The following is a 12966-nucleotide window of genomic DNA, read 5'->3' as shown; positions in this document are numbered from 1 at the left end:
TCATTTACGGCCTAGGCATGGTAGACAGGTAGCATATAGCCTATCCTTATAAACCTACATAAATGTAGAGAAACCCTCCCTGGACATGAAAAATGTCTAAAGCTGCCATTATCGTTCTCTATCCTAAGAAATATCTAAAACACATTTTAAATGTATAGCCTGTATATTAAATATCTACCTTACCAGTCAAAAGTTTGGACACATTTACATTGTAGAATATTATTGAAAACATCAACACTATGAAATACCACATATAGAATAAAACATTTAAAAAATTAAAAATATTTTAGATTTTAGATTCTTCAAAGTAGCCACCCTTTGCCTTGATGACAGTTTTGCACACTCTTGGCATTCTCTCAACCAGCTTCATGAGGTAGTCACCTGGAATGCATTTCAATTAACAAGTGTGCCTTGTTAAAAGTTAATTGGTGGAACGTCTTTCCTTAATGCATTTGAGCCAATCAGTTGTGTTGTGACACGGTAGGGGTGGGATACAGAAGAACGCCCTATTTGGTTAAAGACCAAGTCCATTTTAGGTCAAGAACACCTCAAATAAGCAAAGAGAAACAACAGTTCATCATTACTTTAAGACAAGAAGGTCAGTCAATGTGGAAAATTTGAAGAACGTTAAGTTTTTTCAAGTGCAGTCGCAAAATCCATCAAGCTCTATGATGAAACCCAGAGGATAATTTCATTAGAGTTACCAGCCTCAGAAATTGCTGCCCAAATAAATGCTGCAAAGAAACCACTACTAAAGGACAGCAATAATAAGAAGAGACTTGCTTGGGCCAAGAAACATGAGCAATGGACATTAGACCGGTGGAAATCTGTCCTTTGATCTGATGAGTCCAAATTTGAGATTTATGCTCCCAACAGCCGTGTCTTTGTGAGATGCAGAGTAGGTGAAAGGATGATCACGGCATGTGTGGTTCCCACCGTGAAGCATGGAGGAGGAGGTGTGATGGTGTGGAGGTGCTTTACTGGTGACACTGTCTGTGATTTATTTAAAATTCACACTTAACCAGCATGGCTACCACAGCATTCTGCAGCGATTCGCCATCCCATCTGGTTTGCTCTTAGTGGGACTATAATTTGTTATTCAACAGGACAATGATCCAACACACCTCCAGGCTGTGTAAGGGCTCTTTGACCAAGAAGGAGAGTGATGGAGTGCTGCAACAGATGACCTGGCCCACAATCACCCAACCTCAAACCAGTTTGAGATGAGTTGCACCGTGGAGTGAAGGAAAAGCAGCCAACAAGTGCTCAGCATACTCCTTCAAGGCTGTTGGAAAAGCATTCCAGGTGAAGCTGGTAGAGAGATTGCCAAGAGTGTGCAAAGCTGTCATCAAGGCAAAGGGTGGCTACTTTGAAGAATCTCAAATCTGTATTGTATTTTGATTTGTATTTTGATTTGTTTAACACTTTTTTGGTTACTACACTATTCTATATGTGCTATTTCATAGTTTGATGTCTTCACTATTATTCTAAAATGTAAAAAATAGTACAAATTAAGAAAAACCCTTGAATGAGTAGGGTGTGTCCAAACTTTTGACTGGTACTGTACATACTGTATTACCTCAATTATCTCAACTACCTCGTACCCCTGCACATTGAGTCGGTACTGGTACTCCTTGTATATAGCCTTGCTATTATTTTGGTGTCAGAATGTTTTTGGCCAATGTTCTTCTTACTTTTTAACTCTGCGTCGTTGGGAATGGGCTTGTAGGCATTTCGCGAGTCTACATCTGTTGTATTCAGCGCATGTGACCAATACAATTAGATTTGATTTTGAACCCCGTTCGCCTTAATCAATGTGTTGCCGATCCCTTAAGCCAATTGAACAATCGAAATCTGTAACCCCACACCTTCCAGGTTTCTTTGTAGGCCTAATGCACTCTGCTGTTTTATGTAGGCTTTTAATGTGCTTTATTGTTTAATATTGTGAGTTTAGGCCTACATGGATGGACTGACGGAGAGCGTCATAGCACCGTTTGGTATTAACTGTCTTGCAGAGCGCTCATCGGTTGGAGGTGTTTTAAGATGGACTGTCCCATGAGGGGATGACATGCTCTCCGCTACACAGATGTACGGAACGGTTCCCCCATGGATGAGTCACGAGAGGGCCCAAATGTATGGGATGGTCATGGAGGAGAGGTCAGTTTGCCTTTCCGCCTCTCCTCCACCCTCTATTCTCTCCTCTCAACCTCTCCATGTTCCTCAGTTGACATACAATCTGGCTGCACTCTTTTTGTCTTTCCCCTTCCGACTGCTGAATTCAGTCCCCCTGACAAGGTTTTCGGTGAGTGTGTGGAAAAAACAGTGCAAGTGACGATGTGGCAGGACAGGAAAAACAACGATCCCGGCTGTTTGGGCTGTGGACTTCCTCGGACCTGATTCTCACACACACAGGACATAAAGGGTCCGTGCCATCCGGGATGACAGGACATAAAGCCTGTCACATGCTTGGGAACCGTTCACGCATATATTATGACGACATTTTGTGACGTTTTTGTTCGTTTTGGTGTTCGGCAGGGGCAGGGCCGGCATTATTGGCGTCCTTAGGGGGCCTGGCCCGGCCTACCGTACCTCCTTGCCCGTCCAAATAAAATATTAAAATACTGATCACTTATTTGCCCGAGACGCCGGTGAAAGAAGGATGCGAGGGAAACAGGGCCCCTCTGTCTTGGTATGTGTGGCCCATGTATCTGATGCAGTCTGGAGTATGGCATGTCCCATCCCACCATATAATGATCAAATAGAGGGGCCCACCCTGTTCTTCATTCACAATTGGTGATTACAATTTTTTAAAATTATGTTGTTATAAAAATAAGCTGTTACCGTGTTCCAAAACATATGCTTTCTGTTTCATGGCTGTTTTAGCGATAGCATATTTGAAATGCATTAATTACACTGTTAGAATGTTGCAGTCACAATTAGCTTGAAGGGGGGTCCCTCGAGGCCCAGCAGTTCTAGTGTTAATGAGCAAGCGTGTACACAAATCTGCCCCTTATGGAAACTCAATGCCCATCCAACTGATTCGCTCTGACGCCGGGTGCCTAAGTTCCGTAGCCGAAGTCTACACCCCTTCGTCATTGATTGGTCAACAGTAGTAGTCCAAGTAAGAGTGGGAACTATGGATGGGATGTTTCAATCAAGTGTTTGTTTTCATTCAACGAGAGACTGCTAGTATTCAGGCACATTTTTTTCACTTGAGAAATACTGCGCTAAAATCTTAGTCAGATGTAAAATTATGCGACTAAGACCTCCTTGGCAAAAACGTAAAAATCTATTATAGATGTCTTGATATATCTTAGATGAATTCAGATTATTTTGAGGAAGTGTATACTGGCTATTTTGTTGCTATGGTGTCTCAAGAGGGACAAACAGTCAACTTTTTTCTTGTTTTTCAAGCGAATGTCTATAGTTAAAGGGCTTATGCGAGGCACAGACGTTCACTTCGTCTAGCCAAGTTCTTCTGCTAGGAGCAAACAGAACCTAGTATGCGGGCACCTTAAGAGTTTTCAGTTTCATCTCATGCAGATGTTGTTCGGGCAAGCCAGGCAGGCAGGATTCGGTTGTGCTCAAGCCTCTAGGCAAGGAAGAAGAGGGGGAAGGGAGGAGCTGCGCAAGCGAGGGAGAGGGTGAGCGAGGAGAGGGTGAGCGAGGAGAGGGTGATTAATGAGCTTGGGGTCACTGTAATAAAAGCGGCATGCCGGTGGCGAAGCAGCTCGAGCCACAGACACGTTTCTTTCCAATGATGGAGGAGCCGAGTATCTCTCTCACTCACTCACTCACTCACTCACTCACTCACTCACTCACTGACTGACTGACTGACTGACTGACTGACTGACTGACTGACTGACTGATTTGGGACTTCTTACTCGACGCAACCAGCACTTTCATCATACAAAGGTCACAACGAATTGCGTATTGAGTTCTGTAGCTGTGTGTGAGTGTGTGAGTGAGTGTGTGTGAGACAGACCGGTTTTGGGCCATTTTCTACTGTGTGGGCTAACTGAGAAGAGAACACTTTCCTATTCTGGGTTTTGAAATACATCTTCATGGAGTTTGTTTATTAATTAGTGTGTTTGTGTGTGTGTGTACGATCTAGTGCTCTGTAGCAAAGGTTGAATGGCCTCCCATTGGAGTGGTCTGTGAACTATGATCGTCCTTCGCTTAGCTGGCTGCCAGAATGGAGGGAGAGAAAGAATGAGGGAGAGAGAGAGGGTCAAGGAGGCTAGAGCGAACAAGTGTGTGGAGAACGTGACTGAATGGCCTGGGCCCCACAATGCACGTTGTCTACTCCCTGGGTAGGCGGGGGGGGGGCTGAATTGAGAGCGTGGGGTAGAAGGGGGACTACTTCAGCTGGCGGGTGTGTATTTATGTGTGTGTGTATGTGTGTGTTGTGAGTGCGTCGGGATAGATGTTGCTATAGCAGATACATCACACCCTCTCTCCACCTTTCTGCCCTTCCTTCACCCTCTCTCTCTCTGTTGTTGTTGCTATTGAAAACTCAAGCCTTTAAGCTTGTCATTAACTAGAGCACTGCACACCACTGTGTGCGTGTGTGTGTGTGTGTGTGTGTGTGTGTGTGTGTGTGTGTACAAATGATTCTGACCATGTGTTTTCTCTTTCCAGGAGAGTACCTGTTAGTGATGCGGGGACCCAGAGAAACCTGGATTTAAGAGAAGGCAACCACATCACACAAAGCATGGTGCGTCATCCATGTATAAGATGTGTATTAGTGTTATAACACTGTTTATAATACGGTTAAGGCACATTAACCATACCCTCATACCTCACACAAGTGAAGTCATACCATGTGTATAACATGTTACAGGTGCATAAGGCAAGTGGAAGAGTGTTGTATAGCAAGTTGAAGAGTGGTGTATAACTAGTGGAAGAGTGGTGTATAACTAGTGGAAGAGTGGTGTATAGCAAGTTGAAGAGTGGTGTATAACTAGTTGAAGAGTGGTGTATAACTAGTGGAAGAGTGGTGTATAACTAGTGGAAGAGTGTTGTATAGCAAGTTGAAGAGTGGTGTATAACTAGTTGAAGAGTGTTGTATAACTAGTTGAAGAGTGGTGTATAACTAGTGGAAGAGTGTTGTATAGCAAGTTGAAGAGTGGTGTATAACTAGTTGAAGAGTGGTGTATAAGTAGTTGAAGAGTGTTGTATAACTAGTTGAAGAGTGGTGTATAACTAGTTGAAGAGTGTTGTATAGCAAGTTGAAGAGTGGTGTATAACTAGTTGAAGAGTGTTGTATAAATAGTTGAAGAGTGGTGTATAACTAGTTGAAGAGTGGTGTATAACTAGTGGAAGAGTGTTGTATAGCAAGTTGAAGAGTGGTGTATAACTAGTTGAAGAGTGTTGTATAACTAGTTGAAGAGTGGTGTATAACTAGTTGAAGAGTGGTGTATAACTAGTGGAAGAGTGTTGTATAGCAAGTTGAAGAGTGGTGTATAACTAGTTGAAGAGTGTTGTATAACTAGTTGAAGAGTGGTGTATAACTAGTTGAAGAGTGGTGTATAACTAGTGGAAGAGTGTTGTATAGCAAGTTGAAGAGTGTTGTATAACTAGTTGAAGAGTGTTGTATAGCAAGTTGAAGAGTGTTGTATAGCAAGTTGAAGAGTGGTGTATAACTAGTGGAAGAGTGGTGTATAACTAGTTGAAGAGTGGTGTATAACTAGTGGAAGAGTGGTGTATAACTAGTTGAATAGTGGTTTATAACTAGTTGAAGAGTGGTGTATAACCAGTTGAAGAGTGGTGTATAACCAGTTGAAGAGTGGTGTATAACTAGTTGAAGAGTGGTGTATAACTAGTGGAAGAGTGTTGTATAGCAAGTTGAAGAGTGGTGTATAACTAGTTGAAGAGGGATGTATAGCAAGTTGAAGAGTGGTGTATAACTAGTTGAAGAGTGGTGTATAACTAGTTGAAGAGTGGTGTATAACTAGTTGAAGAGTGGTGTATAACTAGTTGAAGAGGGATGTATAGCAAGTTGAAGTGTGGTGTATAACCAGTTGAAGAGTGGTGTATAACTAGTGGAAGAGTGGTGTATAACCAGTTGAAGTGTGGTGTATAACCAGTTGTAGTGTGGTGTATAACCAGTTGAAGTGTGGTGTATAACCAGTTGAAGTGTGGTGTATAACCAGTTGAAGTGTGGTGTATAACTAGTTGAAGTGTGGTGTATAACCAGTTGAAGTGTGGTGTATAACCAGTTGAAGAGTGGTGTATAACCAGTTGAAGAGTGGTGTATAACCAGTTGAAGAGTGGTGTATAACCAGTTGAAGAGTGGTGTATAACCAGTTGAAGTGTGGTGTATAACCAGTTGAAGTGTGGTGTATAACCAGTTGAAGTGTGGTGTATAACCAGTTGAAGTGTGGTGTATAACCAGTTGAAGAGTGGTGTATAACCAGTTGAAGAGTGGTGTATAACCAGTTGAAGAGTGGTGTATAACCAGTTGAAGAGTGGTGTATAACCAGTTGAAGAGTGGTGTTTACCTTGTGTATTACGTGTATAATATTGTTTATAATCAAATCAAACTTTTTTTATTCAGCACATTTCTTACAGAGGATGCATTTGAAAGTGCTTAACAAATAAAATAATACAAGTTGAGAAAAATAATAACTAGACACATTAAAATAGTAAATCAGTGGACCTTAGAGACTAATGTATTAAAATAAATAATCCAAGAAATGTGAAATGGGATATAACACGTTTATAAGTGGTTTAAACCTGTGTTATTTCTCCTGTAGGTGGATGCCAGGCTAACGCCCCTTGCCGCCATGGGGCTGGACCGCAATGCCTTGATGCGGGACGGCCTCCGCCTGCATGGCAGCGTAGTCTACCCAGGGATCCGAGCGCTGTCAGCCGAGAAGCCCCACGAGGGGTCCACCACCCTCCCCCTCGGCTACAACCGGGACGGCCTTCCAGACCTCCTCTACAAGCCTGACGTTTCCATGGACCGGAGCAAGCCTACCAACGGCTACCTGGGCCTGTACAAGAGCCCTCCACCAAGCCTCCATAGGGGACCAGAAGGGCTGGACAGGAGAGGTGTGGGACCTGGGGGGGAGAAGCCCTCAGAGCTGGGTCTGGGGGGTGCTGGTGCAGGAGCAGGCGGGTACCTGCGTCTGCCCTGGGGGCTGACTCGGGGGCTGTACCCCGAGGCCGGCCTCTACCCCTATATGGACTCTTCCAAGTATGCGGCCCTCAGCATGTACAAGGCCCAGTTCCTCAACCAGCCCAGCCCCTACCTGCCCCAGCACTTGGCCTACCAGTCCCTCTGTGCCTCCCAGGGGGGGAACATGAACCCTGCTGCTGCCTCCGCCGGCGAGAGGCTCTACTACATGCCCCCCTACCCCCCGTCCCCCATCTCCTCCCCCCTGGTGGGGTCTCCCATGAGGATCCCAGCGGTGTCGGTGGCCCCCCACCTCCATTGTGCACTGCCAGGAGAAGGGATTGAGTGTCGGGTCTCGTGTCCACCACGAGGGGTCTCCGTTTGGGCAGCAGCTTCACCAGCCACCCCCTCCGCCCCAGCACCTCCCCCCCCACACAGACAGAGACAGAGACAGATCCCCAGCAAAAGCAATAAGCCCAGTAGACCCCCCTCCAACAAAGGAGCCAGTAACAGCAATGGTAGTAGTAGTAGTAGTGGTAGCAGTGGTGGGAGTAATACTAATAGTAGTAGCCTTCCTATTGATTCCTCCCCTCGCGCCTCTTCTCGCCTCCCCCAGCCTGCTCCTCCCCTGCCTCCCCCTCACATAGACAGCACCATAGACCTACAGAGGGCAGTCTCTAGAATAGTACCATTATCTTCCTCCTCTTGTTCTTCTTCCTCTTCCCAGACGATACCTCACTCGTTCTATGTAAGCAGCATGGCTCCAGAGCACCCATCCCCTGCCCGGCCCAGAGATGGGGTGTCGGATCACAGGGCTGGGGGATGTGAGAAGAGACCCAGTCAGTGCCCTCCTAAACCATCCTCTGAGCGGCCAGCCCCACTGAACCAGCCCCCGACCACCAAAGACCCAGCAGACCCAAAGCCTCTCGACCTCTCTGGAAGATGGTGTGAGTTAGGCCTGTCTCCTAACAGCTTCCCTGTGAAGATGGAGGCTCTGGGGTCCCCAGGGCCTCGGTATGGACCTCTCCCCAGCCGGGAGCTCCTGAAAGAGACCCTCTCTCTCTCACCCCCCTCCCTACCCTCCCACTCCCTCTCAGTGGTCAGCAGCACATCCTCTAAAGCCCCAGAGAGGCCGGAGATGATCAGCACTTTGCACTCCTCCTGGGTGGTGCCCACCCTTACACCCACCTACACCATTGGGTCCACCCACGCACACCCCCACCCCACAGCCCTGACCCCACCCCCCAGGCCCAGCCCAGACACCCAAGGGAAAGGCTCCTCTCCATCTGTCATCAAACACAAGGCTCTGGAGAGAGTCCTGCCCCAGCAACGCAGTCCATCCTGCCCCAGGGTAGGAGACACAAATACTACCCCAATACCTTCCAATCTCAATCCCCCCTCCACAATACCCTTGTCCCCCAAACCCAATAATGATTGGCCCAAACACAGCCCCAGCCAATCAGAAAGTTCCCCCATGGCCGGCCATCATAGGAACTCCACAGAGAAGCCCCCCAAAGCCACCAAGAGGGCTGAGACATCCCGGGAGGTGTCTCCATATAATAAACGTCCGTGTCTAGAGAATTCCAATGGGCACCCACCCAGCCACCTCTACCTGCCCCAGAGCGAGGCCTACCTACCTCACAGCATGGTGTACGCCAACCGATACCTGCACTACTCTGTACCCGACGGCATGGCCCTCCACTCGCTCCCTCTGCCAGGGAAGGGCCCTTCCTACCCTCCCCCCATCCTGCTTGGCAGTAACAGCCTTTACCCCTCCCACCTGGCAGCCAAACACCCCTTACCATACCACAGCTACGCTGGGGAGTACCTCACGTACAACTCCCAGGAGATGGCCCACCCTCTGATGCACACACACACAGACTCTAAAGCCCTGGAGCGGGCAGATCAGCGGCCCAAGTCCCGTGGCCAGGACAAACCTAGGGGACTCAAAGAGGATTTTGGTGGTTCCCACAGGGGCCGGAGTGATGTGGCGACAGGGGAGGGGTCCCATGTGAAGCGCAATAAAGATGCAGGGGAGTGGGGAGGGAGCCAGCCCAGACCCCTCTCCTCCTCCAGCACCAGTATCCCTTCCAAAGATAGAATCATCTGCATTGACCTCGTACACTCCGACACAGATGGAGAGTCCACGCCGGCCGCCAACAAGCCGCCACTCCCTGTCATTGTTCCCATCACCAGGGGCAACCAACACCAGTGTGTCCATGGCGACCAAAGCATGAGGGAAGTGGAGCGAGAGCCAGAACACCAACTGCATCATCATCATCATCTTCATCACCACCCCAGTCCAAGCTCCACCCTGAGAACTACCCACACAGACAGACAACCAGAGACCCTCTGTATGAGACCCAGGCCCCTCCAGGAGACGGGCTGTCCGGGTGTGGCCTCTAGCCCACCTCAGGGCTCCCCAGGACTGGTTACTCGGGCCGAGGAGAGCCGTGAGGGCCAGAGCCCTTCCTCAGACCCAAGGGACCAGGGGGAGCAGGGCAAAAGCACCCTGCGCTGTGCCCGCACATCTGGGGACCGCAAGACGAGAGACTGGACTCTTGGCGATTGTGACCGCACCGCAGTAGACCGCACAACCGGCGATAGTGGCCGCATGCCTGGTGACCGCACGTCTAGAGAGGAGAGAGAAGAGATGGACAGACGATCCTCCTCCCACCCCATCCATTGCTACATGGACCTGGGGAAGGAAAGAGAAAGAGAAGGAGGGAGTGTTGAAGACACAGAGGAGTCACATGGAGAGGGGGATGAGGACGAAGAGGGTGGACGAAGAGGCTCACGGAGGACCAGTCTGACCAAGAGGATCGCTAACTCTTCAGGCTACGTCGGCGACCGCATCAAATGTGTCACAACCGAGCTGTATGCAGACTCTAGCAAGCTGAGTCGGGAACAGCGCGCCCTGCAGGTGAGTTGAGAGAACTGCGGCCGTATGTGGGTTAGGGTGGCGGGTTGTGGATGTGATGATAAACATGACTCATTTATCTGAAGCCTTTCACAGTTTACATTTCAGTTCCAATGTGGTCCATGCAGGAATCAAACCCTCTACTCTGGTCAATTCTGCCACTCATTCTAGGGGGTCATAGCGGGTCCTTGTAGTTTGGAAAGACAATATGATGTCTTAGATACCTGCTTCCCATATCTGAACTGGGGTGACAGTTAGTCCAGGGTTATAGACTTATCCCAGCCCTTAGCTGTTGCCTCTGAGTTTATGAGAGGACATTTGAAGCCTGTTGACAGTCAGTGATTTAGTACAAAGGTTAACATAGCCCTGTGAGTTGTCTAGGCGACATTGGTTAAGTTGTTAGCGTGCCCTGCTCTGTGCATCTTGCTCCGGGAGAAAGAGAATGAGAGTGTGTGTGTGTGTGGGGGGGGGGGGGGGTTCAAAGGCACGTGTTGCTGGACTTCACATTGTGACAGTGGTAACCTCATGGTTCACCCTGCCTCTTGCTGTGCTTAACCCCAAGGTGACCCAGAGGGGCTGGAAGGTGGATGGATAGGGTCCCTTGTTGATTAAGCAGCCCCCTCCACCCTTCCAACCACCCCACACCCACCCCGGCCTTGTGCAAGGTCACACACCCCTCCCCCAATGGCTGTTAGTGCCTAGCTTCTCACTCACACATATTGAACACATGGGAACACACACACACACACGCACGCCATATACACACACACTGATTCAGTGCTGCATGATTGAACCCATTCCACCTGGCTGCATTATTGATTGATCATCTACTTTTCTACCTACTAAAGACCAGTGGGTGTAGTTACATTACATAAAAAACACACGTGTTTACCATTTCTGGCTAGACACACTCCTCTGATGATGTATCTGCATAGGGCCGAGGCACATTTATGTTACTGGTTGGTTCCACCCATCTACCCATATGTTGTAAACATGCCTTTGAACCATCTGGTTCGTCTTTAATTGTCATGCTTGCTCATACAGGGCTGGAACACAAAGCTATCAAATGCTAGATTTCTGGACGTTGGCTATCATCTTAATACATTTACAAATAATAATTGTATTGCCTTTCTCGTTGAAAAAAAGATATAATTTCAGTTCAGAAAACAAGGGTTTGACAGTTTATTAATGTGTTTATTGATGGGTTCACTGGTTTGATTTGACTGTGTGTGTGTGTGTGTGTGTGTGTGTGTGTGTGTGCTTGGTGGGACTGTGGCTACTAGATGTTTTCTGTGTATGAAAGGGATGCTTCAATCCCAGCTTCCAGGTCTTCAGTACTACTGGTTTTACGTAATAGTAGTTGATTGATTGATTGATTGATTATTGCCAATGATTGGCCAATCCTTGATTAGGGGGGAGGAAGAAAAACCAGCAGTTCTGCGGACCCAGAGGCCCGGGGGGGGGGGGGGGGTGGAAAGACATGTGGAGAAAAACATTTTAACATACAATACCTACATGAAATGATGGACAGATATATTGAGCCCCCGTTCTAATTGCTTAGATGGAAGTCATATCACGAGAGGAGAGTAATATAAGTCGCCCTGCAGCTAACTGGGAGGTCAGTTCTTTACATTTCTCTATCTCACTCTACCCCTCACACACACTTTCTCTCCCCTTCTACCCTCGTTCTGCTCCCTCTTTCTCTTTCTCTGCACTCTATCTTTCGTTCTGTCTTTTCCTCACCTGCTCTGCACTGCGTACTCCTTCTCTCTCCCCCTCCCTTTCTTTTTCTCTCTTTCCCCTTCTCTCTCTCTGTGAGCCTCAGGGCTAGCCGTATGTGTTTCCTAGCTGTGTTCATGTTTCAGGAAGGGAGATGGCAGGAACTAGGGCCTCAGAGCAATCGCATGGACTCACCGTGGCTGACTGCACTAGTCTAACCTAACCATGTCTGGATGTGCTTGTTCATTTATCTCTCTCTTTCTTCTGGTTTGTTTTGGCCTCCTTTTTTGACACAATGTGATCTTGTTGTTTGCTTCGGTAGTCGTTCAGCCCAGATTGAGGTTTAGAGAGGTGTGTGCGGCGGAGGCTAGACGGTTAGTGGGTTTCATGGCTGTTTTCTCTGTGTGTGTCTCTCTGTGTATGCCGTGTGTGTGTGTGTGTTTTAGCGGGCGATGATGCGGTTCTCGGAGCTGGAGCTGAAGGAGAAGGAGTGCGGGGGTGTGTGTGTGTCTGCGTCGGCAGCGGTAGCAGGACAGGAGTTGGCAGACCGCCAGCGGAGAGAAAGAGAGTGGGACCACTGCCAACACACCGCCAGGCAGGGAGAGAGGGAGGGTGAGTAACCCAATGCACACACACACACACGCACGCACGCACACACACACACACACACACGCACACACACGCACGCACGCACACACACACGTACGCACGCGCACACACACACACGCACACGCACACATGCGCACGCACGCACACGCACACACGCAAACTTACAGCACTCAGCTAGGCAGGGTTTGTTCACAACACACATACACACACACACACAGTGAGAGAAAGAGAGACATGGAGAGAGTCTTATTTTTAAGGAGCATTTTGTGCTTATCTGTGTAGAGAGAGGATAAAGGGGGAGGGGAGGATGAGATCCAGTGAGTGAGGGGAGAGCTGAGGGGTGATTCAAGGCAAGTTATAGAGAGGGAAGAGGAATAGTTAGCGAGGGAAAGCAAATGGTAGAGAGGAATGGGAGCTAGAAAGGAATAGAGATTGTGCCAGAGAAAGAGAAGGAGAGAGTGCGAGGGAGGGAAAGAGAGAGAGGAAGGGGGGGGGGTACTTGTGTTGGCGGGGAGCCGAGCTGTGTATTGAAGCGAGCCCTGGACTGACGTGGGAGCCTAATTATGGCAGAGAGAGGGAGAGAAAGGGAGAGCGAGCG

At 48.2% G+C, this 12966-nt stretch overlaps 1 protein-coding gene across 1 annotated transcript in view; it reads left to right on the top strand.

The window, feature by feature from the left end:
- LOC115145587 (BCL-6 corepressor-like) overlaps positions 1-12966 on the top strand; it is a 73797-nt gene that overhangs the window by 10021 nt on the left and 50810 nt on the right. Inside the window, 7 exon segments of the mRNA XM_065017375.1 lie at positions 2016-2157; positions 4642-4717; positions 6759-7427; positions 7429-7569; positions 7572-10043; positions 11602-11658; positions 12206-12371. Coding sequence (XP_064873447.1) covers positions 2069-2157; positions 4642-4717; positions 6759-7427; positions 7429-7569; positions 7572-10043; positions 11602-11658; positions 12206-12371 — 3670 coding nt within the window. The 5' untranslated portion in view covers positions 2016-2068.

Source organism: Oncorhynchus nerka, linkage group LG1, assembly GCF_034236695.1.
Source record: "Oncorhynchus nerka isolate Pitt River linkage group LG1, Oner_Uvic_2.0, whole genome shotgun sequence".
Taxonomy (NCBI): Eukaryota; Metazoa; Chordata; class Actinopteri; order Salmoniformes; family Salmonidae; genus Oncorhynchus; species Oncorhynchus nerka.
Note: the sequence above shows the minus strand (reverse complement) of the source record. Positions and strands in the feature narration are given on the sequence as shown.